Source organism: Arachis stenosperma, chromosome 9 (genome assembly GCF_014773155.1).
Source record: "Arachis stenosperma cultivar V10309 chromosome 9, arast.V10309.gnm1.PFL2, whole genome shotgun sequence".
NCBI classification, from domain to species: Eukaryota; Viridiplantae; Streptophyta; class Magnoliopsida; order Fabales; family Fabaceae; genus Arachis; species Arachis stenosperma.
This window is the reverse complement of record NC_080385.1, coordinates 11,895,714-11,920,657: the sequence shown is the minus strand read 5'-3', so window position 1 is coordinate 11,920,657 and position 24,944 is coordinate 11,895,714. Positions and strand designations below refer to the sequence as shown.

The 24,944-nt window shown below is 32.1% G+C and overlaps 1 protein-coding gene and 1 long non-coding RNA gene across 2 annotated transcripts; both read left to right on the top strand.

The window, feature by feature from the left end:
• Positions 1-3,191: 3,191 nt before the first annotated feature.
• Positions 3,192-10,233, top strand: LOC130948025 (uncharacterized). Its single transcript, XR_009072903.1, has 3 exons — positions 3,192-3,513; positions 3,601-3,980; positions 10,017-10,233. It is a non-coding gene; the product is annotated as an uncharacterized LOC130948025 (long non-coding RNA).
• Positions 10,234-16,765: 6,532 nt separating this feature from the next.
• LOC130951608 (cell number regulator 2-like) lies at positions 16,766-20,275 on the top strand. Its single transcript, XM_057880306.1, has 4 exons — positions 16,766-16,938; positions 17,543-17,614; positions 19,234-19,443; positions 20,016-20,275. Exons 1-4 carry the CDS (start codon positions 16,836-16,838, stop codon positions 20,090-20,092), a joined length of 462 nt encoding a protein of 153 aa, XP_057736289.1. The 5' UTR covers positions 16,766-16,835; the 3' UTR covers positions 20,093-20,275.
• Positions 20,276-24,944: the final 4,669 nt, after the last annotated feature.

Here is a 24,944-nt window from a genome sequence, read left to right as displayed (position 1 = left end):
CAAGAGAATCCGGAAGGTCTAACCTTGTCTGTGGTATTCTGAGTAGGATTCAATGACTGAATGACTGTGACGTGCTTCAAACCTGTAACCTACTGGGCGTTAGTGACAGACGCAAAAGAGTTATTCTATTCCGGTAGGGGAGGGAACCAAACCGGTGATTGGCAGCACTGTGACAGAGTGTGTGCATTAGCTTTCACTGCGCGGATGGGAGGTAGCTGCTGACAACAGTGAGACCCTATACGAGCTTGCCATGGAAAGGAGTAAGAAAGGATTGGATGAAGACTGTAGGAAAGCAGAGAGACGGAAGGGAAGGCATCTTCATACACTTGTCTGAAGCTCATACACCAATGATATACATAAGTATCACTATCTTTATCTTCTATGTTATTTTCGTTCATCACCATATATATCTGAGTTTGCCTGACTAAGATTTACAAGATGACCATAGCTTGCTTCATTACTAACAATCTCCGTGGGATCGACCCTTACTCACGTAAGGTTTATTACTTGGACGACCCAGTGCACTTGCTGGTTAGTTGTGCGAAGTTGTGTAATGCCATGGTATTGAGCGCACCAAGTTTTTGGAGCCATTACCAGGGATTATGAGAGTTGTGAAAAAGTATAGTTCACAATTTCGCACACGAATGATCAATGAGGATCAAGATGATTATGTGAGATGCGGAGGATGGTGGTGGAAGTGCTTGTTATGCCATGGGCCGAAAGGCTGTAATTGTTAATGAAATGACTGGTTATGGATTTAACCGTGAGCCGGAATAGCTGTGTATGCTATGAATATTGGCTGGTTATGGATTTAACCGTGAGCCGGAATAGCTGTGTATGCTATGAATATTGGCTGGTTCTGGACTGAACCGTGAGCCGGATGGCTGATATGGATGTTGATCCATGGATGTGGATTCATGCATGTTATGCTGAATTATTGATAATTGTGATTTTGCACTTCCACTATCTGAGATACGAGTTTCCCTGGGTAGTAGCAGTGGCTAGCCACCATGTGCTCCAGGTTGAGACTTGATACTCTGGTGACCCTATGTCGTAAGTGTGGCCGGGCACTGTGAAAGACCCGGATGAGCTCGCCCCCGAAATATTCACCAATGAGGGTGATGGATATGGATCATGTTTATGATCAAGTTTATAACGAGTATAACTCGAGTTGGGGATGCGCGACAGAGGGACAGTCCAATGGTTAGCGACCAGGACTTGTCGGGTTGGCTCTATAACCGACAAGATGATATCATCAGCCACTAGGGACAGGCATTCATCATATGCATACTATGTGAATTGTTTGAGAGTGCCTATTTGACTGCATATTACTTGCTAATTGTCTAAATGTCCTAACTGCTCCTATTTGTATATTCCTTGTCTGATATAACTGTGTTTGTTACATTATACTCCTGCTGGTGGTTGGGAGGTGAGAAGGAATTGGAAAGGGAAGTATTAGTTAGACTGAAGAATCTTTAGTCTGATGCCCTTATATGGTTTAGCTTGTTTATAAGCTTTGATATTATATGGAGGAAGTTCTAGGATTGCCTTTGGCTTTCCTCTATTATTATGTATTATATATGTGGAAGCTGTTACCATGCTGGGGACCTCTGGTTCTCACCCATGCGGATTTTGTGGTTTTCAGATGCAGGACGTGAGGTTTTCCGCTGAGGCATGCTGGAGACTTCTAGATTTGCGAAGATCCTTTGTTCTCGGGGCTATGTTTTGGTTTATATGTTTTGTTTAGATACTTTTATCTCCATTAAATAATACCAACTGTGATGACTCTTCTTATGGGAGATTTTGGAGAATAGGTTTATGTATTTGTGTCCCTTTGGGTTTCCTTTGGGGTTTTCATTATTTTATCATATGTATATATTACTATGCTCGGACCGGTTATCTTCGCAGCCGGATCTTGAGTCTTGATATTCCTGTTTTTGACACTCCTTTGTATATATATTATCTCGCGTTGGTTTATCCTTGTTCGTTACGTAATCGATCGGAGTGATGCGCTTTTGAGTTGCGGTTTTTGTTTACCCCCTTTTTTCTACAAAGGCTCCTAGTTATAATCAATCATTCATACTACTATACGTACTAAATTTTTATTTTAGAGGTCGTAATACCTTGCCATCTCTGAATTATGACTTAAGCATAAGTCTCTGTATGGTAGGGTGTTACACTAAAGGTGTTTATGGTCACGGTTTTTTTACAGTGACCAAAAAGGATCTATGGTCACGGTTTTTCGGAAAGGTGGCCTAAAATGATCTATGATCACGATTTTGGGGGTGACCTAAAGGTGTCTATGGTCACGATTTTTTACGGTGACAAAAAAAGATCTATGGTCACGATTTTTCGGAAGGGTGGCCTAAAAGGATTTATGGTCACAGTTTTGGGGGTAACCTAAAGGGGTCTATGGTCACAGTTTTAATAATTTGAGTTTTAATTAATTAAAATTTTTATGTATTTTTTATTATTTTAAATATTTTTTTTAAAATTAAAAAATTTTAATAATAAAAAACTAATACTAATTTTATATAATTTACTTTAAATATTAAAATTTTAAATCTAATTTTATAAATATAAAATTAGGTTGAATACTATTAATAATTTTAAATTAAAAAATGATTTAAAACTTATTAAAATGATTGTAGAATATTAAAATAAAAGATTCATCATATCGTAATTAATTTAAATTATTTGAGTGGTTAATTTTGTTCGTTTATTTAAATGCGTAGTATAAATTAATTTTTGGTATGTTAGATAAAATAATACTGTAAAAAATAAAAATAAAAAACTCACTATTACAAAATTTGTAATTTATATAATATATCAATTTTATTATCCCAATTTAAAAAAATTAAACACTTATTTTTTTATTAGTTTACTTTTTTTTTATTTTAGGTGAATCGATCTGATATGTATATATAGTAATATATGTTAATTATTAAATAGTGATAGATATTTTTGAGAATATATATATATATAACCATGGCAATAAATAATTAATGAAAAGGAGGGAGAGATGAAAGTATGATTAAAGAGATATTTAACAGCTAACGCCATTTTTTTATTTTTGTTTTCCCTTATGTGACTAAAAGTTTAAGACCATTTTTGAAAAAGATGTATTAGTGATGATATATATTTTTATTTTAACGTTAATAAAAAAATTTAAATACCTAATTCATAACACCGTGAACAAGAACTGAAGGAAATTAAAACCTCCCTTCTTTCTTTTCCCAATTTGTAACCCTAGTCTTTTATTGTCGCCGCCGTCTCAAGCTCCTAAGCGCCACCACCGTCTCAAGCTCTTCAACGCGGTCGCTTCTTTCTCTTTCCTAATTTGCAAAACCCAAAAAACTCAGCACATCTTCTTCATTTTCGTTGGCTTCTCTATTTATCGAAGGTTAGTGGCGTCCGTTCTTGGTGTACTGCGCTCGTTAAGATCTCTCCTTGCACCTTTTCCGACGTCGGCATTGGCGTCTCCATCGGTGTCTCAGTTTTCGGTGCTGCTTGGTACACCGTTTTCCTTTTACGTTTCAAATTTTTTCAATTTATTTTCCGTAATCAATTTCTGATAATATTCTTTTTGGATTTGCGAAGGGAGATTTACGTGCTGCAATCAAGGCTCCCCAAATCACTTCCACAAATCTTATTAGGTACGAGCCATATATGAAATAAAATCGTTGCAAATTAAACTATGGAAATTGTTAATAAATTTTATACCAGCAGAGTTCAAATTAAACTGGCTCGTACGTATTCTTCAAGACTTGTTAATAATCGTAGAATTTGAAAGCTAAATGATGATGTATTAAAAAAACTTCATTCAAAGAAAAAGTTCAATTTATCTTATACGAAGTAACTAACTTAGATAAGTACGTAGGAGAGTATTATTTGATTCTCAACAATCAAGAGACTAGAGAGACTCTAAATATACTAAACTACATGATCACCCTAATATATGCGTCTGGAGTATATTTAAGGTATGTTTCAAAAGTAATTATAACTACTTACTTTTAACTTTTAAAATTTTTGTAAGCTTGAAAATATATTTTGAGATGCACACTCTAATAAATAGTTTACACAAAATAAATAAAGTAATAATAAAATGTTGATTAATGACTTGTTAAGTTGCTGTTTTGTTATGAACTTATGTCACTGAGTGTTTTGAATTTTAAAATTGTGATAAGTGATTTGTGATTTGTGATTAGTAATTTTGTTATGCTGCTGGTTTGAATTAATTTAGGGGTGATTATTTGTTATGCTGCTGTATAGAAATTTTTTTAAATTATATATAGAAAATTCTTGTTCATAGGTCTATTTCATGAGTCTGTACCATCACAAAGTGACGATGTTTTTGATTTTTGAAGTCTAATTTGTCCCTTTGAGTTCGTCAGTTTTGCAACATTGACTCGGTAATCTAAAGTTCAACCTTATTCCCCATTATTACACTGCATTATTAGTTAGCACTTAGCACTGCTATTTTATATTATGTATATATCAAGATCATGGGACACAAATGGAAATTATTCTGCCTATTTTAGATGTGAACCCATGTTAATAAAAAAAGTTAACTTAATAAGTGCAAACAAATGTACATTAATATAGGAACTTAAAATTGGGCATTATTTTGTTTTTCCTATCTGAACTTGATTATTTTGACTTTGTTTTGTGTATAGAATAATTTTTTCGTACTGGTAAAGACAACAGGAGTTGAGTAGTTGCTGCGGCACTATTTATAACAACTTCATATGGCATCTCAAAATGAAGAAACTAACACAACTAGAAAATGGATTAATACAGACATATTTACAGACGGATTTAGTCTTTATTACAGACAGATTTTTGGTTACCGACGAAATTATCGACGGATTTTGTCCCTCTGTAAAAGCCTCGTCGGAAATTATTTACCGACGGATTTTTTTCCGTCGAAAAATTACAGACGGATTTTTACCAGTTACCGACGGATTTTCCCTCTGTAAATTTTCTATCCATTTCCCAAAGGCGACAAACTTTTTCCGATGGATTTTTCGTCTATAATTACACACGGATTTTTCGACAGATTTTTCGTCTGTAATTACAGACGGATTTTCCGTCTATAATTTGAACTTTGGAAAATCATCTTACACTCTAATTACAGACAGAAAATTCGTCTGTAAATCCGTCAGAAAGGTAAAATAGAATTTTTCTTATTTTTCTAATTACAAAATATACTTATTTTCATACAAAATAAATATAAATTTAATAAATACAAATTTTTATTGATGGTATAAATAGAAAAACACACCAGTCAGTACAAAACGCTTTCTTTATAATAAGCAATTATTTCCATGCAATAATACAATCTAAATACATTAGATGGCAAATAACTACTAGTGGACTCATCAAGATTCAATATCCTAATTTATGGATAGCTTCATTCTTTCTTGAGCTTCTTAGTAATGATGTCAATATACTTGCTTCTTGAGATTCTTGGTCCATCAAAATTATTCGCTGCTTCCCACTTTCTGAGCAGAGAATGTCTACCTTACTATATCCGATCTACACTCAGACAATAAATAAGGCAATTATTAGAAAAAAGAACCAAAAAGGAGTTGTTACCACTGCAGTTACTTTTGATTAAATTTCAAGTATCTGCCTGCAACAATTTGGAACTCTTCCATAGATTTCGCAGGGTTAGTTCTTTTTAAAGATCATGGACGCTGCCAAATAGCAATAGCAGATTTGGAACATGTAATGCACACAATGCAATAAACCAGAACAAGTCTAAAAGCAAGTGATTCAAATTCAATTCAGTGACTGGATACTTTATACAAGTCTTTGATCAATTAAACAATCAAGAACTGTCATTGAGTTGAGGAAGAGAAGAGGCTTCAATCACAACAATTATATGAACATGAAAATGCAGTGTCTAAAGATAAATTGGTGGCTTGAAACAAATCTGTTTAAAACAAATGAATAGACAGACTGATGCACACCTTGCACAGATGTTTATTTCTTGCAGTGGCAGCAGGATTACATTTTGATTTTTCCAACCCAAAATTGATTTCAATGTCACAGTGCAATGCGCCACATAGATCTGCTAAGCACTGGCTCTGATTCTGGATCAAGCACAATGTTCTTTCAGTTAGTGATGCTACTACATGTCTACATGTAATGTTGAGCAAAGAAAGCCATAAGTCTATTTTGTTTCTTTCAACAGAATTTCTAGTTTTAAAATTCAGACAGGCCAATACCCAATATCTTAATATCCAAATGATAAAAGAATATTATTGACAGGAAATTATTTATGCTTAGGGAAGTTAAACAATCAAAGCATCCAACAGAAATAACCCCAAATAAGGGATATTTTTTTCTCATCCTTAAGAGGATTAACTAGTCACTATCAGTCAACAGCAGGTTTCTCTATAGTAACCATTGAAATAAGAAAGCATAGAGAAGCTTAGCTTAAATAAAACTAGAATGACCCGATAACAAAGCTTAGATCTAACAGTGGTAACCTTTTAAAAAGAGAAATTGTATTGAAGAAAGTATTTCTACTGTGAATAACAAAAGGCGGAAGAAAATGTAACACAGAAAATTACTTAAAGACCGAGAAATGTGAACAATTGAATAGGTTCATATAAAACTAAGTACTAAAGATAACTTCTTCAAATATGAGTTGAACGATATAACGGTTAGAGATTTATGAAATGCAAAGTAATTGATAAAAGAAAGTCAATCATTCACCTTGTGTGCAGGAAGAACATCTCCTTTTGTAGACTGGAACTCAATCAGAGATTTTTCCATAAGCCCTGTCTATATTCATGAAAAAGAAGGAAGAGAAGCACCATATAAGAATAACAACTGAAACTCCACTCATCAATTATTACTTATTACTCAAATTTGATTTTTGAGATAGCTATCATGAGTCGTAGTTTGTAGTTTTTCGCACTTCAAGTTCAAAGAAACTCTAGCATAGAATGGCATGTTAAAATACACAAATCTATTCATGTGAGAAATGATTCATGACAAACAAAAACACATAAAGATAAACCCATTCATCCAGCAATGGAAAATGTACCTCAAATATTAATAACGCCAAACAGGGCCTTAAACTTTACCATGATATAAAAAATAAAAATTAAAAAAGGGTCCAAGAAAGACCTGATGATGCCCGTTTTGGGTGGTTTTCAGCGGTGGAGAGTCCCCATCAGCTGCAAATGTAAATGCAACGCCAACAATTATCATCAAACACTTGGATTTCTAATTCCTTAACTAAGAAAAATGTCCCAAAATATTTAAGTTGAGGTTTGGTTTTACCCATGAGAAAAGCTGTTCTACCCGGTTGATTCAACCTCACCCACTCATCCACAATTTCCTTCCACTTCCTGCAAATAAAATAGCTCAATCAAGTACACTGAAATTATGATAAGATTAACTTATGTTTGGAACACTTAGAAATGGGTCAGAGCTAAAACTTGAGAATACCGTCAGTGGAAACAATAAAATTCAGAGCTAAAACTGTTTCTAAATTACTTCGAATCTGTAGAACTGTTAAATGTGCAAAGTAGGTATGTATAACCTATGCTGTTAGGTGTCAACAATCAAAATTAGCAGTCTTCCTGTATAAGATATAAACATGATTAGCAGCCTGGAACTAGGAGCAACAATCAAGCACAAATATATTACATTTCCTGGAGAAGAGGAGCCATGTGTCATGAATGCACCAAATAACAAATCCTCACATGTTTCCCACAGCCACCTTTGTGACTGCAAGGAAAGTGGCAAACATAACAATAAGGAGACGTATGCATATGCCATGAATTAGGAGTTGTAGGTCACCTCTCTCATTGAGACACATAATGGCATTGAGACACATATAGAGTAGTAGTAAATAGCATTAACCTGTTGCCAAAAGAAGCATGCAACTTAGTGATGATGGCTTCCTCTTCATAGAGATATTTCCTCTTTTGAGATCTGCAACTCTTACCACATCTTAGTAACCCTTCATGAAGAAGAAGAATAAGAGCCTGATGATGAAACTAGTTCAAGCATTGAATTAGAAGTTTTCCTTACATTTCTCTATATCTAAGTAGAAACTTTATATCCCTGTCAGTCTTAACATGAGATGATTTTTCATGCCGTCTAGAATCTTGATGCTTAATTGACAAAGGTGACAAGAAGCAGCAACATAGTCACAATCAATTTGAAGTCAAAGTATTACCTTCAATTTTCTTGATCAGCTCTTCTTCTGAGACGCGTGATTTCTCAAGCTTCTTCCCAATTTTAGTTTCCCCTTTCACACACATAAATCTATTCCTAATTTCTCCTGAAGAATGAGGCTAACCCCAAAGAGACAACAACAACAATAGAAAATCAGAAATAGACAAAACAACAAACAGGTAGAATGCATATTAACAAAGTCCATTCCAAAATATATCCAATCTGATTCAATTCAATGCTCAACAATTTGGAGTTCCTTCACATAAAGCTTGCCATCTCTGTGCCTGTAACAAAACCCTAAATTGTTTTCAGAAGAGAACAGATACAATGGCAAGAGAATCAATGTTATCAGAAGGGATGACGGAGCCTACCTGAATCAACGGCGACGAGAAGAAAAGGTAGAAGTGGCGACGACGCTGACGAGCTTCAACGAGCAGCGACAGAAAACGGTGTCGAGAGGGTGGCAAAATTCATCGACGTCGAAGCTGAAAGAGAGAGACTGGTGAGCGGGTGTGACGGAGAGATTGGGAAAGGGGTGTGATGGAGCTCCGGGCACTGACGGTGCAACAACGAGAGGTGCCGCCGATGAAGGATTTGGAGGGCATGGGTGAGGAGCCCGCGAAGGATGGGGTGTTTGAGAAATGAAGAGAGGAACGAGAATTAAACTCTTATTTTAATATTTTCGACAGAAAATTTAAATTACAGATGAATTTTCCGTCTGTAATAATTTAATAAAAATGCAGCATTTTGTCTATTTAATTACAGATGGATTTTCCGTCTGTAACTATTTCTCACTGAAAAAAATTAATTTTTCCGACAGAATTATCGACGGATTCTCTTTTCCGTATGTAATTTATGCTAATCCATTTTTTTTGTTTTCCGACAAAAAATTCCTCTGAAATTCCCTCTGTATTTCAGTGGGATAAAATCCATCGGAAATATCCGTCTGTAATAACTAGTTTTCTAGTAGTGTAAGCAGTAAGTTTATCTCGTAATTGCCATATATAATAATTTGATAGCACATTTAACTAGAGTAGTAAGCGGATATATGGTAAAAAAGGGCAACTAATTATTTTGGACGAGAAGTCACTCCTTTAGTAGTGGCTGATTGCTGTTAATGTTAATTTCATTGTTGATTTTATTGGCCTAAAGCAAATCTACAACAGAATCTAGTTCGTTATCAAATTAAAAAGATGTTACATGGTCATCAAATTGGACATTTGGCTAATGGGCTCCATGAGTACGTATTGAATAGAAAAGTAAGAAACTAATTATGAACTAAGATGCGTAACTTACCATTTTTTTCAGAAGGTATAGAAAAATAGATAAAGCAATAATAATACATAAAGGTGAAGGAGTAGCAATTAGCATTGAATCAGTACTCAGTAATATATAGCAATCAGCATTATTATTATTTTAAATTTGACTTTGTCTATTGATTTCACACTCGATCTGATTTTTCTATTTTACTGGTGTTGATTACTTGATTTGTTTGATGGGTTGAAAGCTAATAATAGTATTTTGGTATTACCTTGTTTTTTAAGCTTCTTTTTTGGTTGTGGTTATTTTTTTATGCTGAATTTTTTTCAGTTCAACAGGAAAATTGAAGTTTCACTCAAAGATAGATTAAAAAAATATAAACATTACCAAATGGCTCAAAACTTTAGCAAATGCTCCTTGTTATTTAGTGGTTGAAATTTTCATATTGATTGACTTATTTAACTTGTGCTCCATAGTCATTACTCAACTGTACTGCATGCATCATCAAAAATATTTTTGTTCTGTTCTAACTTCTTTATTTCTTTTGCTAGCAGGATGACATGATGTGAAGAAAATATGTTCTATATAAATATAAGATGAGATGGGTCTTATAATGATTTTGGTTATCGAAATGTATTATTTTTATGTGTTCTTTACATTTTGATAAGAGACTTTATCCGATATTACATGTAATGGATAAATTACACCCTATTTTAATTAGTGATGTAATGGATATCTAGTTTTTAATGAAACTTTTATGATTTACATTTATTGAATTTCTCATTTTTAGATTTATTTTGTAATTATCATCATTTTAGGATGTGATTATGCTTTAAAAAAATTTCATAAAATAAAACAAGTTACCATAGATAAGTTATGACCACGGTGAAAACCGTGACCATAGATAAAGACTATGGTCACGGCGAAAAACCATGATCATAGATAAGGTTATGGTCACGGTTTTAAAGAGGGGTGACCATAGATAAGCTATGGCCACGGTGAAAACAGTGACTATAGATAAGGTTATGGTCACAGTTTTAAGGTGGGGTGACCATAGACGCTATGGTCACGGCAAAAAACTGGGACCATAGATAAGGCTATGGTCACGGTTTAAGGAGGGGTGACCATAGGGGCTATGGTCACGGCCAAAACTGTGACCATAGATAAGGTTGTGGTCACGGTTTTTAGGTGGGGTGACCATAGAGGCTATGGTCACGGTTTTTGGTGGAGTGACCATAGATATGCTTATGGTCACGGTTTTAGGTGGAGTGACCATAGATGCTATGGTCATGGCCAAAACCGTGATCTAGATAAGGCTATGGTCACGATTTTGGAAAAGGGGTAACTATAGAGGCTATGGTCACGATAGAAAAAACGTGGTCTAAAGTACCAGAATTTGAACATTACAACTGTGACCATAGAAACCGTGACCATAGATAAAAAAAATCGTGATCATAGATCTATGGCCACGAGAGAATAGGCCAGAGTAAAAAAACCGTGATCATAGATCAAAAACCGTAACTATAGACCTATGTTCACCCTTTTTACTAACTATTAACCATAATCATAGACCTTTTTTTTGTAGTAATCTCAAGAATAAAGTTTAAATTCTGAATTATTTTACTATTTTAACATATTTCTCATACTATAAGCGTTATAGGTATCCACTCAAATTTCTCTAGAAGGCCAAAATATATTTGGTCTTTAAAAAAGAAGAACGAAGCTTAATCCCTTCAAGAGCCCAGATATACATATTACATCATCGGACAAGATTAATTACCACGCAAGAACTTCTATATGAAACTTGTTACACTATGTGCCAATGAAAAATCAAAGTCAAATAATGGCAAAATATATCTTACTTGTTGGTAACTTCTTAGCAAAAACACAAATGATAATATAAAAAAATACTCATATGCTACTATATGACTGGGTCATGCTAATCATTTCCTCAAACTTTCTATATACTAGTTTTATCCCCCGTACCAAGCACGGGAATTAAAATTATAATTTTAAATAAATATTATTCAATAAAAATATAAATTAAATTATTTTAAAATAATTGATTATATAGATATATATTATATAAATAATAATATTTAATATGTAATTTATTAAGAGTTAAATTAATTTTTAATTCTTTTTAAAAATATAGTATAAAAAATAATAATTTTATTTTTTTAGTTAACATATTATTTGTATTTTTTATTATGTAATTAATTTAATGAATAAGTTTTATTATTATTTTTTACTAAAAAAAAATATCAGCTTATATTCTTCTTATATTTAAATTGAGGTCAATTAATTTAGTTTTTATTTTCATTTTAAATTTTACATTTCAATTGGTGAACTCTAAACTTAATATGATTAAGCTAACCACAATAAACATTAATGATAAAGTAACTTATTTTTATATGCAATTCATCACTTATATTCTATAAATATATTATGAATATTGGTGCACTCTAAAAAAATACTAATTTAAATATTGAGGTCAATTAACCTATCAGTTATGTTCATTTTACCTAAATAAATTAACAACCGTAAACACTAATCAGACAACGACTCTTTTATTTCTTTATATGCAATTCATAATCTATATATTCTATATATATCATGAATATTGGTGCACTCTAAAAATAATAATTTAAAGATTGAGGTCAATTAACCTAATACTTATGTTCATTATAAACCCTATATCTCAATTGGTAAATCCTAAAATTTACATGAGTAAGTTAACTATTATAGTGATTTTTTTTTTTATACGTAATTCATCACCTATATTTTATAGATACTATGAGTAATGGTGAAGTATAAAGAAATACAAATTTAAACGTTAAGGTCAAATATGATAGTGGCTTAGTGTTATTTGAATTATTAAATCTACATATATCCTAATTAATTAGTGAATTATAAAAGATTGGTGAATTATAAAAGATGCTCATTTAAATGTTGAGGTCAAATATAATAGTAGTTTAGTGTTGTTTGAATTATTAAATCTACATATATCATAATTAATTAAATTATTTTTCTTAACCAATTATCTAATGTGAATATTAGATCCTTGAGTTGAATACTAAATTATCCAAACATAACTTTAAAGGATAAATTTATAATACAAATAATAAAACTTATAAATTTCAGGTTGAGCTTAAGAAAAAAATCACTTAAAAACAAACCTGATAATGGCGAACACAAGAAAAAAAATTAGTACGTATAATGTCTAACAAAATAAAGCATTAAAATAAAAAAATCACTAACAAATATTTTTGTATTATTTAAGATATACATAAAAATTTAAAATTTGTTACTTTGAATTTAGATCCATGTAAATACATTTAAAAAAAAGTTAAGATCATATTTAAAATTTAAAATAAAAAATTATTTTATTTAAATTTGTCAAAATTTAATAATCAAAATGAATAATGTAAAAACATTTAAAATGCAAGATATAATAATATTTTTATTTTAAATACTAAATTTTAATTTAAAAATTTAATGCAATTTTAATTTTTTTTTTTTTAGGACTTGGTGCCAACAAAGTTAACTCAAAACGAAAAAAATCAGAATACGCATTGAAATTCAACCCACCCGAAACTTAAACTATCTTGAAACCCGCCCCACCTGTGATTTTGCATCTTAAGTTCTTAACTAAATTCTTTTGCTGGGAGAGATACAACAAACCTAGATCCAGGCAACACAGCTGCTGTCGACCAGCCATCCTCTTCTCGGAGCCATCTTATAAATGACTATATTATGTTCTATGTCATTAGATTTATGTTTTTATTGAGACTTATGTTATTGTTAATGGATGAAATTGTTATGTATGCTAGAATGTTGGATTGTTGATGGGATTGTTATAAATTTATGTTTTCCTTCTTGAGCTGCGTTGTGATCAATGTTCTGAAAATCAGACCAGATTGACCGGTCAAATCAGTCTGACCGTAAACCGATTGCTTAGGCGGTTTGGGTTATTAGTAGAAACCGGATACAAATTGCTGAACCGGTCGGGAACCAGCCAGAAAAATCAGACCGGGACCTGGTCGGTTTACAGGAAACGACGCCGTTTCCTTTGTTGAACGGAAAAAAGGGATTGCATGCGTTTGGCTCCCCCTTTCCAACTCCTTCCTTAGTCATCAGCAAAATGCCCTAGCCTCCACCAAAGAAAGCAAACTCTAGCCTCCACCAATATTGTCGCCGTCTGTCGGAGTGAGAGACTGCTGCTGCCGCATCCGTCGCACTCAAGAACTTCTGTCTTCGTGCTATCGGCGTTCGTTACTTCGCCCCCACCATCCTCTGTTCGCTCTCATCAGTCATCTGTTCGCTCTCCATCCCCTGTTCGCTCCCATCAGTCGCCTTTTCGCCGTCGTCCGTTGCGCTCAACCGCTCTCCGTCGTCGTCAATGCTCACTGCTAGTGCCTGTTCATCGTGTTTTTTTATTGTCTGTTCAGAAACCAAACCCTCTTCATGCTTGTTCCCCGATGGTTAGCGATCGTCGTTTTTTAATACTCACTGTTGGTGTTTTGTTTTTCATTGATTGATGATTATTGATTAAGTGATTTGTTGCTGTTTTGTTTTTTTACTTTGTGCTTGAGTTAATTGGATGTTCTGTCAGTGCTTACTGCTTGTTCTTGGTTAATTGGCTTTGCTCACTACTCTGGCTTGTTCTAGCCTATTCTTGATTAATTAACTCTGTTACTGGCTTATTGATTGATGCTAAATTAGTACTGATAAATTATTATTGGCTTGTTCTTGGCTTTTTTGTCTGTTGTTAAATTTTGTTAAAGTTTCTTGATTTTGTGCCCATTACCTCATGGAGTCATTTTTTTTTGTTAATCATTGTGGGGAGCTTGTTAATCATTGGCTTATTGATTGATGCTAAATTGGTACTGATAAACTGTTACCGGCTTGTTCTTGGGTTTTTTTATTTGTTATTAAATTTTGTTAAATTTTCTTGATTTTGTGCTCATTACCTCATTTAGGAATTTTTTTTTGTTGTTAATCATTGTGCTGAGTTTGTTAAAATTGGATTAAAAACTTTGTTAATCTTTGTTAAAGCATGTTAATTTTTGTGTTAACCTTGTGAAAACTATGTTAAATTGGTACTGATAAACTGATATTGGCTTGTTCTTTCTTTTTTCTGATGTTAAATTTTATTAAGCTTTCTTGATGTTGTGCTCATTATCTCACTCAATGTTTTTTTTTTGTTAATCATTGTGCTGATCTTATTAAAATTGGGTTTAAATTGATAATCTTTTAGAGTTTATTGTTAATCATTGTGCTGATCTTGATTTACTTGTGATGTATTTACTGTCATTTAGAGAGTGTTTATTCTTTGGTTTTTTTGTTTTTTTTTCTTTCCTTTTATTTTCAGATACCAAAGAATATATAACAAATTACATATTTAGATTGATTTAGGTTCTCATACTTTGGAGATTGTAGTTAGATTTTTGGTAAGTTATCCTTGTTAAAGTTTCTGACATAATCCTTGAAGATAGGTGGTTTTTTGCCATTCATGATTTTTGAAAAACAAAAATAAATAATGAAAAAAAGGAATGTGCTGCGTTGTTGTTTTGGACTATTGCAGTGAGCTTGTTCTATTTTAATCATGCTTGCTTGGCCCAAGTAAACAAATAAATAAATATGAAAGGGCATGTGATGTCTTGTTTTTTTGTTTAAATCACACATATTTACTAATAACTTGGGGAGGGATAATTTAATAATGAGAACCAATGGGGACTTCAATCAGAGGGGGAGGGAGAAGGAGAGAGTAACGGCAGCTCCATGATGCATTCATGTAGAAGTTTTGATGACACACCAATCTCGAAAGACAGCAACCATATGTTCAAAATCAGAGATAATCTTTTATGTACACTCAATATATGCTGTGATTGTCTGAATGATAATGAAGTAATTGTGTGTGATAATGGTGATGCTTGGACAAATGAAAAATTTGCGATGCATAAAAAATAGGTAATAAGAAAGGAGAGATTGGATGAATTGGATTCTTTTGCTGAAAAAGATTTTGCCCGTCTGATGAATGAATCATTTCTTTTTATAGGTAAAATTTACATCAATGATACATGTGATAGCGTAAATTTTTAGAACAGATTGGCCAAATTTCAAACACACTTGTCTGATGCTTTGAATTAGGTGTTGAAACTTCCATGGATGACTAGCACATGGTAAGACTTAGGAGAGAGAAACGGCAGCTTCATCATGCATTCATATAAAAATCTCTTTGCTCAACCATAATAATAACATTTTCAACAGTCAACAGGATGAATTTGTTGGATGAATTCATGGAAAATAAGACCGGTAAAACATGGGCGTTGAAAAGAAGAATGCATACATTCAACATGAACCGGAATTATGACACGTGGATTGCTGAAACCTGATTTTAGGATATTAACTTAGAATTTTTATTGCGACAGGTCATTTAATTAATTTGAGTTAATCAGTTAACAATGGAATAAACTTGTCAATCCACCGTATTTGTCATTATATCTTGTGGCACGTTCTTAATTGTTTGACAAAGAATTCATTGGTAAGTGATGCTAATATTGTATACAATCTCTCATGCCCAACTGTGTATTAAGTTGATGTGACCACGTCCCTATGTTTATATATCTTTCAAATTTGACCACTACAGCTAGAGCTAAGCTAACCATAAAATTTAGTGCTAAAAAAATATGTGCATCCAATGATAATAGATCAGAATATGGAATTGAATTGTGTTTATTTAATAATTTGGTAGAAGTTAAGGCGAACTGACCTCTAAGCAATTTGGTATACATTTTTTTTAATGTTTTCTATTTTTAAGATTTATAGAAAAAAATAGTTATATAAAATAAAAACCAGAATACAAGATCTTATTGTTTTTTGGGTTTTTTTAATTTTTATTTTATTTTTACAGAATTCTGAAAAGTAGAAAATAAAAACTCATAAAAATACACTAAGAAATTAGTTACAGCATATGTTGGTGGATACTTTCATATATACTCAAGCCATGTGGAATAATCTAACTTGCTTGCATGATTTAAGGGAAGGGAAGTAGTGGAATTCTTTTGGTCCAGCCTTGCACTTTGAATTGTGAACAAAAATTTAATTATATATCAATCAAAGACAACTTGTCCTAGCAAAACCAAAGACTTGGTAGTTGTTGTTCAATTAGGAATAAAATGAAATTAAAAAAGGAACATATACATGAAAGTCAATGCCAAATTTGTTAACCTGAGCCTTTTCCAAGTGAGATATATATGCTAGAAGTCTAGAACTACATGCATATAGCTGCATACATAAACCTTTTATAGTTTTAATATCTCCATATATAAACACACATATTCTCTTAGTCTTTGTTGTTTATAGCTAAAATGTATAATGGTGAAGGAAAGACAGCACAATCACCATTCAGCTCTGCATCCACTGGAGCATGGACAACAGGGTTATGTGGTTGCTTTGAAGACCCTGGAAATTGTAAGCTAGTAGCTCTTTAATTTTACCAACTCACAATATTGTTACTTGGCACAGTTTTAAGTTAAATTTATTATATTGTATTATTGCATTTATCATCATTTGAAGCCACTTAATTTTAAGCATGATTCATTTGCTTTTGTGAAATGGAGCTAACATATATTAATTATAGAGCATATTAATTGGAAAAGAATGTTATTTACACTTAATGCATATGTAGTTATGTACATACACTAATGAAGTTGGAGACAATTTTTAGCATAATTATACTAAGTGTATATCAAAATTAACTATCAGTGGAAATTATATATTAAAATATAAAATATACAATAAAAATGTATTAAAATATATATATTTATACATAAATATAACTTATTTTGGTGACTAATTTTTAATATGCTAATAATATTTTTATTTTCGATATACTCTCATTAAAAAAATGAAAGGCTAAATAATCTTCTTGACATTATTTTCAATATCTTGTTGGCAAAGTATTATTTAACATCATTTTTAAATAATTTAATTTACTTGGGGCTAGCTATATTTTGCTGGATTTTACTAACTATATATTTAATGTTTTTCCCACTCTGTTATGAATATTATGAAGGCTGTATGACCTGCTGCTGTCCATGTGTCACCTTTGGTCAGAATGCTGAAGTTGTAGACAAAGGAAGATCATGTGAGTAAACATATTAACAAAAGTAATGTTTTTAAATTTTAATGGTTAATTAGCATGCAGTTTTGAATTTAATTACATCATCTTCAATTAGCGCATTTTAGTATGTGACTATACTTGAATTGCTGTGCTACTCTCTTGCAAGCTTTTCATATCAAAGTCAATACTTTTTTTTACTATTATATTAGATAAGATAAGATGTAATAAGATTCATTTTATAGTGGTTTTATATTTTGTGTATGTTTAAATGTCATTAAATTGTAATTTTTTTAATTCTTTAGTATGTTTGGAAAATCTTTTGAAATAAAAGTAAGACACAACAATAACAAAATCTTGTCCCATTAGGTAGGGTCGGTTACATGAATCAAACGATATTATTATGCTCTGTCATATATCATATCTATAAAGAGACCATTTACATATAAATCTCATTTAACCACCTCATGGATGGTTTTCTTAGGTCTTCATCTACCTTTCACCCCTTGTCCATCTTCCATCTCATTCACCCTCCTAACTGGGTGTTTTGTCGGTCTTCTTCTCACATGTCTAAACCACCTAAGACGCGATTCAACAATCTTTTTCACAATGGGTGTTACTCCAACTCTCTCCTTTATATCTTCGTTCCTTATTTTATCCAATCGCGTACGACCACTCATCCATCTCAACATCTTCATCTCTGCCACACGCAGCTTATGTCCGTGCTCCCATTTGGCCGCCCAACACTCCGTACCATAAAGTATAGCAGTCTAATAGCAGTGCAATAGAATTTACCTTTAAGTTTTAAAGGCGTTTTTTTGTCGCATATAAAACCAGATGCACTTCGCCATTTTGACTAACTTGCTTGGATCTTATGATTTACATCCTGTTCAATTTCTCGATTATCCTGTATGATGCACCCAAGATACTTAAAACTTTTAACTTTTGGTAGAATATTTTCTCCAATCTTCACTTCTATATTAGGGTTTTCCCTTCTCAAACTGAACTTACATTTCATATATTCCGTCTTACTACGACTTATGCGAAGACCATACACTTCTAGAACTTCTCTTCATAAGTCCAACTTCTTATTTAAGTCTTCCCTTAACTCTTCCATAAAGACGATATCATTGGCAAAAAACATGTACCATGACACAAGCTTTTGGAAGTAAAAAATTAGAAAAAAAATTTTCTTTTTTTAGATATGTTTTAATGTAATAAACAAATGAAAAATAAAAAGTCATTCTAATATGACAATGCTACTACGGTGACTACCGACTACCGTAGTTATGGTGTTTTAAAAAGTGTTGTTAAAATTAAAATAATTCCTTTTTATTGTTAAATAACGCTTTTTAAAAAGTATTGCTCAAAAAAATATGACTTTTATTTTAACAATACTTGCATACACGGTAGCATAATTATACTAGAATCTATTAAAATAAAAATATTATGTGCACACAAAAAATAACCACTAAATCAGTTATTATATATTTATATATAAATATATGTGTTGTTTAATTAATTTTTAATATATATCACTTAATTTGTTGGATAAAAAATATTTTTATATTATTATACTTAAACTTAAATATATTTAGTAAAATTCGTTTTTTCTTTTTGGATTAAATTAACCAATTTATTTACAGCTTGTGCATTTGCTGGAATGATCTTCTATCTGCTTTCATACGTGGGATGTGGATGCGTATATTCTTACACATACAGAAGCAAGCTAAGAGGACTCTACTCTTTGCCAGAAGAACCATGCATGGACTTTTTTGTTCACTGCTTTTGTGGTTCTTGTGCTATTTGCCAAGAGTATAGAGAACTCAAAAACCGTGGACTTGACCCTTCATTAGGTATATATCAATCAATATAACTTTTCTTATTTTTATCTTTTTACTTTATATCACCTAGATATGCTATTTATTAGAATGAGATATAATTATTGATATATCACCTTAAATTTTTGAAAAAAAGAAGTATCATGATATCATAATTTTTATAATTTAAAAGTTTAGAGTTTGATTTTTAATAATTTTTAAAACAAATTTAGTATAAGATAAATTAAATATATATATATATAAAATTTTTTTCGCAAATTCCAAAAATAAGCTCTTGCATTAAAGACGTATTAAAGTAAGATTTAATTATTTATGTGTCTATTTTTATTTGCTTAAATTTTAGAAAAAGTAGTATCATAATCCTATTTAAACATTGTAAAATTGTCTAATAGATTTGGATTGCACTAACTAAATGTATGGATTGAAAGCTTTAATTAGTTCAATATGAAGTTGTTGTCAAATAACTTTGAAGCGTTGAGAGAACATTTCTCATTATCATTTAATCATTATATTATATAGTTTGGTATATTATACTTTATAAAGATACACATGAATATTGGTCTAATATTTTTGTATATACTATATAGGTTGGACCGCCAATGAGGAAAGATTGAACAGAGGCAACCAAGTGGCTCCACATGTTCATCCCGCCATGACTCGTTAAATGGAATTGTTTGTGATCTTGGATTCCCTCTACTTTAGAACATCTTAATTACTTGTGTTTAATTGTTTGTTTATTATGTTGGACTTATTTTTATTTAATTTCGTTGATTTGTATTATTGTTTGCCCTTTAGAAAAAATCAATAACAAGGCGGATTTATTTTTATTTAATTTCGTTGATTTGTATTATCCGTTCTTATTATATAATGTTTATCTGTAATTTTAATTGATGAATATGAACAAAATAAATGTAATTTTTCCCTTTCTTTTTATCTAAATATAAGACATTAATAGTTTTTATTAGTAGGAGACCATCTTTATTTTTTGAATTAGTTTTTGAACTAAAACATGGCTACTTAATTTTTTAAAAAATCAACAATAAAGTGTAGAAGAATTTATACACATAAAATGAAATATAATACATTTACACATAATAAATTAATACTTAAAATGATTTTTGAAATTTGACTCAAAATTTAATTTAGTTTCTCAATTTTTAATTAATTTAAATTATATTCTAAAATTTTAAGATATAATTCAAGTTGGTTTTTTTATTTTTGTTTGCACCGAGATATTCATTAAATTCAAAGGTTAATGGGGTACTGCAAAGACACAAAATAAAACAAACAAATCAAATTCAAAAAAAATAATTAGAAAAATACAGATCTTCATCCATCTTACTTGCGTTGGTCTCAAATTGGCCCTTTTGATCAACTCCTTCATCAAAGATGGATCCATCTTCACTAAACGGCCCATATTCTATTTGTTGAACCCCCTTGAAATTTTGGATAACAACTCTAATATGACATTTGGGGAAAGAGCATTTCGTGTTCACCTGATGCTATACGAATTAGGTACACGTAACATAAGTTCATAATATATAAGGAGATAGAAAAAGGTAAAAGCAAAAATAAAGAATGAGTAATTAAAACTGGCACTTGAGTCATTTTTATCATTCATGAAATAACTATGACATTACAACTTTCTGTATAACTCGAATTGGGGTAGTTGAAAACATACATTCCTCCATTGCTAACTCTTCCTAGCATGGATTCACGATGTTCCTGTGTCATGTTCATCCTCCTCAAACTTGAACTCACCAGTTTTGTCCTTGTTGAAGAGTCTATTCTATTGTACACTATTCATGATATATGAACCGGAATGCCGTCGATTTCAGCTCTTTTATTGTCCCTAAACTTCCACTACTTCAAGCACTTTATCTGTAGCATTCGGTTGCCATTAACGGAGAAAGAGAGCTTGGAGGAGGCAAAGTTGTTATCTCTGGAGGAGTCGCAGTCGATTTGAATATGGTGGGTGATATGAACATATAATATATCAATTAGAAAATAATTAGCTATTAGGGATTCGTTGGCGATAACCTGACTCAAGCTAAATTATAAATTGGAATTTTAAATAAACACCTGCTATATAGCAGAAGTACAGTGTTTTACTTTTCTATTGGACTTATCCTATAAAATCAAACAATTACGTACCAACCTAAGAATCTTTTTGAAAATCTCTCTAAACAAGTTCACTAAAGAGCAGTTATCACATAATTAGACCCACTAAATAACAGCTCCACAATATTAAACCTACTGAGTAACCGTATGTAGCACAATAATTCTATAAATACATCCACTCTTGATATAAAAAAGATACGTTATTCATATGATATTTGATGGTTTCAGTGGCTAAGAGAAGATGGTTGAATCTTAGCCCCTTTTTCTCGATTACACTTTCTGGTTTTTGAGGAGACTTTTCTGTTTTTGTCTCGTCCCTAGCCACGAGATTTTTTATTTTTTTCTCGTCACTTGGCACGAGATATTTTTTATTTTAGCTCCTGTACAGCAGAAACAGAAATGGAGTAGTAGAGAGAAAAGATTACACCCAGATATATCCTGGTTCAGCTGTTAAGTGCAATGCAGCCTACATCCAGTCTCCATCGCAACAATGATGGAATTTCACTATAATCATCCAGATTACAAACTGTAAAGTGCTAACCCAACTTACAAGGGAATTCCCACAGAATCATGAAACACAACATAGATGAACAAAGGAACTCTAAGACATATATGGCTTTTTCTTTTAATTTTGCACTCTCTGCCTTTTTCTGCTCTATGGCTTTTTCATACAAACTTCACTGTTTGCCTTTTTCCATGAGACTCAAGACATGACAAAATTAAACAGAAAAATACTAAACAGAATACATTGAAGGAGAAGAAAATCTGTAAGTTTAGGTAGCTATGAGACTTCTGTGCCTTGCACTTTCAAACTTTCTCCCTTGAATCAAACCGTGACTGTTCACCCATTTTATAGAGAAGAGAAGCCTTCACAGTTGAAACAAAACCAAGCTTAACCTCTTTTCCTTCAAAACAGATCCGATTCAGCCACAGAGAGAGAAGAGGTAACTCATGCAAAATCCAACATGCAAATACCTCTAGTTCTTCCTTGGTCATCACTCTACATCAATCCGAGCGCTCCATCCTTGGCTTGCTCTCCAAGATGGATTTCTGGCCCTTGATGCTTCATGATGATGATGGCTTCATCTGCTCCAATATTTGCGTCTTCCATCATTTCGCCACTCTAGTTACTTCCTGTGGTGGTTGAGTAGAATCAGAGACAAGCCATGCCTCCAAAGATCTCCTACTTGCTGGCCGAATCTCCTTCTTTCTTTTTGAGTATGAAGAGCTCGAGATTACCTCACCAAATCTTACCACTTTTGGTGATGATCTCAGCCACAACATACTTTTTGTTTATTATGTTTTCTTGCCATCATCATTTCGATGGTCTTGATGCGTGCAGCTTTTTCTTTCTTTTGGTAGCTGAACATAGCTTCCATTGTTTCCTGGGTAATAACCGAAGAAGAGAAGCAAATAGAGAGAGAAGAGAGAAAATTTGAAAAGCATTGAATTAGGAAAGAGAGTGAGATTAAATGAAATGATTCTTTCCTTGCTGAGTAGCGTGTAGCCATAAGTGCTACAATCAAATCAAGTGTCTTGTTTTCTCTCTCATAGTTCTCATGCAATAAATGACAATGTAATGAATTTTGGAATCCATCACATGGTGAAATGCTTGGATCCGTTGGAAGCAATTTTGTTTTCCTTCTTCCATTTGTTTCGGATCATGCATGAGGAACTTTTATCAAATTAAAATTAGGCTTAGTTGTTACAATCATTTAATTCTGGCCCAATAGTAACATTTGCTTTTCTGATGAATTTTTGGATTATGCATAAAGCAAATAGGAAAGCATTTTCAACTTGGACTTATAACCATAATAGATTAAATTGGCCCAAGTAACATAAAAAATTAATTCAGCCATATTCATCATATATTATCAAAACCAAAGGCTGAATGTAATTGGGCTTGCACCAGAAATTTGTTTTTCGGCCCAACATTAAAACCTGCAACAAAATTATTAATCAATATATGTTAAGTGAGAATCAAATTAATAATTTTGTATTTAATTATTTTAATAATATTTAGTCATCACAAATATTAATTTAGAGTTTTCCAAACTCATCAATCTCCCCCTTGATGACAAACATTATTAAAAATTTAAATGGAAAGAAATTAAAGGTTAGAGTATAGAATACTCCCTTTGAATATTTTGAATTTCTCCCCCTTTCAAGTTGTCACAAGGCTCCCCCTTAATATATGTCATTTTTACCAAGGGAAGCTTTATACCTGTAACAATTTAATCAAGCTTCAAGTAACAATGTTATTTAGCATATTCATTCCATGATGCTAAATGCTTGATTTATGAACAGATTTGAATGATATACAAAACCTTTTTTGCTATCACAAATTTAATTTTCTGCTCAAGCTCACCATAAACAATCAAAAATTGTTTTTGGTAGAAAATTTGCTGTTCAAAAATATTTTTCACTAAATCAGAGCAATCTTGGTAAAAAACTTGCTGTAAAAATATTTTTCAATCATGATTTAATCTTTCCAAGCACACCAACTTTCATCATTGAGAACTGCCCAAAATAAATCCAACCAAAAATCATTTTATCAAGGTAAGTTAAATGTATTATAAACACAATAAACACATATTTTACCAAGATAAACATCGAATAATGGCAACAATCAAGATAAACCGAATGCATTCTCAATCAACATAAACCGAATGCATTGTTTGTTTATCAACAGAGGTGATCATGAATTTTCACAAGATAAAAATTTCATCCCCTGTTCTCAAATTCCCTGTTCCAGTTTCAATTTTTTTGCTTATTCTCCCCCTTTTGTCATCAAAGGGGCACCTGCAATCAAGATTTTGTCATAGAAAATAGGATATGCAAAATATAACCAAACAAAACAGAGTATCTCAGAGTTATAGCAGTATCTTAACACAAAATAGAGAAACAGATTGAGCCTATTTAAGCCAATATCCTAAACTTAAACAGAAATTTAATCATCAGATAAATGTAGATCAGATTCTCATTCATCTTCTTCATCTCCCAAATCTTTCTCCAAGTGTTCCAGCATTAGACCCACTTTATCTTTGCATCTCATCCATGCTCTTTCAGATTCATATGCTAGTTTACGTGCAGCCTTATGGGATTGTATCATGACTTCTGACATATTTGAAAATTCTGTGAGAATTTCTTTGATAGATTTGCTAGTCTTGGAGGACTCAGGTCTGTCCTCAAACTCACTTTCTGAAGCCATGAATTTCTTGCTTTTGGGTCTTTTAACTGCTCTTCCTCCTTTAACCATTGATACTTTGTTCTCTACAGCCTCATTCAAAAGGTCAACTTTAAAGAATTGCCTTTTTGGTACTCCTAACCGAGTCCCACATGTGGCGGATCATAATATAACCAAAGAAAATGGGAGTAGATGTAACAAGTGCAAA

Bases quoted from the DNA above. Each gene is read 5' to 3' on its own strand.
- LOC130951608 (XM_057880306.1), top strand. From the start codon at position 16,836: ATGTATAATGGTGAAGGAAAGACAGCACAATCACCATTCAGCTCTGCA. The intron at 17,615-19,233 runs GTGAGTAAACAT...ATTTATTTACAG, and splicing joins TGTAGACAAAGGAAGATCAT to CTTGTGCATTTGCTGGAATG. The intron at 19,444-20,015 runs GTATATATCAAT...TATACTATATAG, and splicing joins TGGACTTGACCCTTCATTAG to GTTGGACCGCCAATGAGGAA.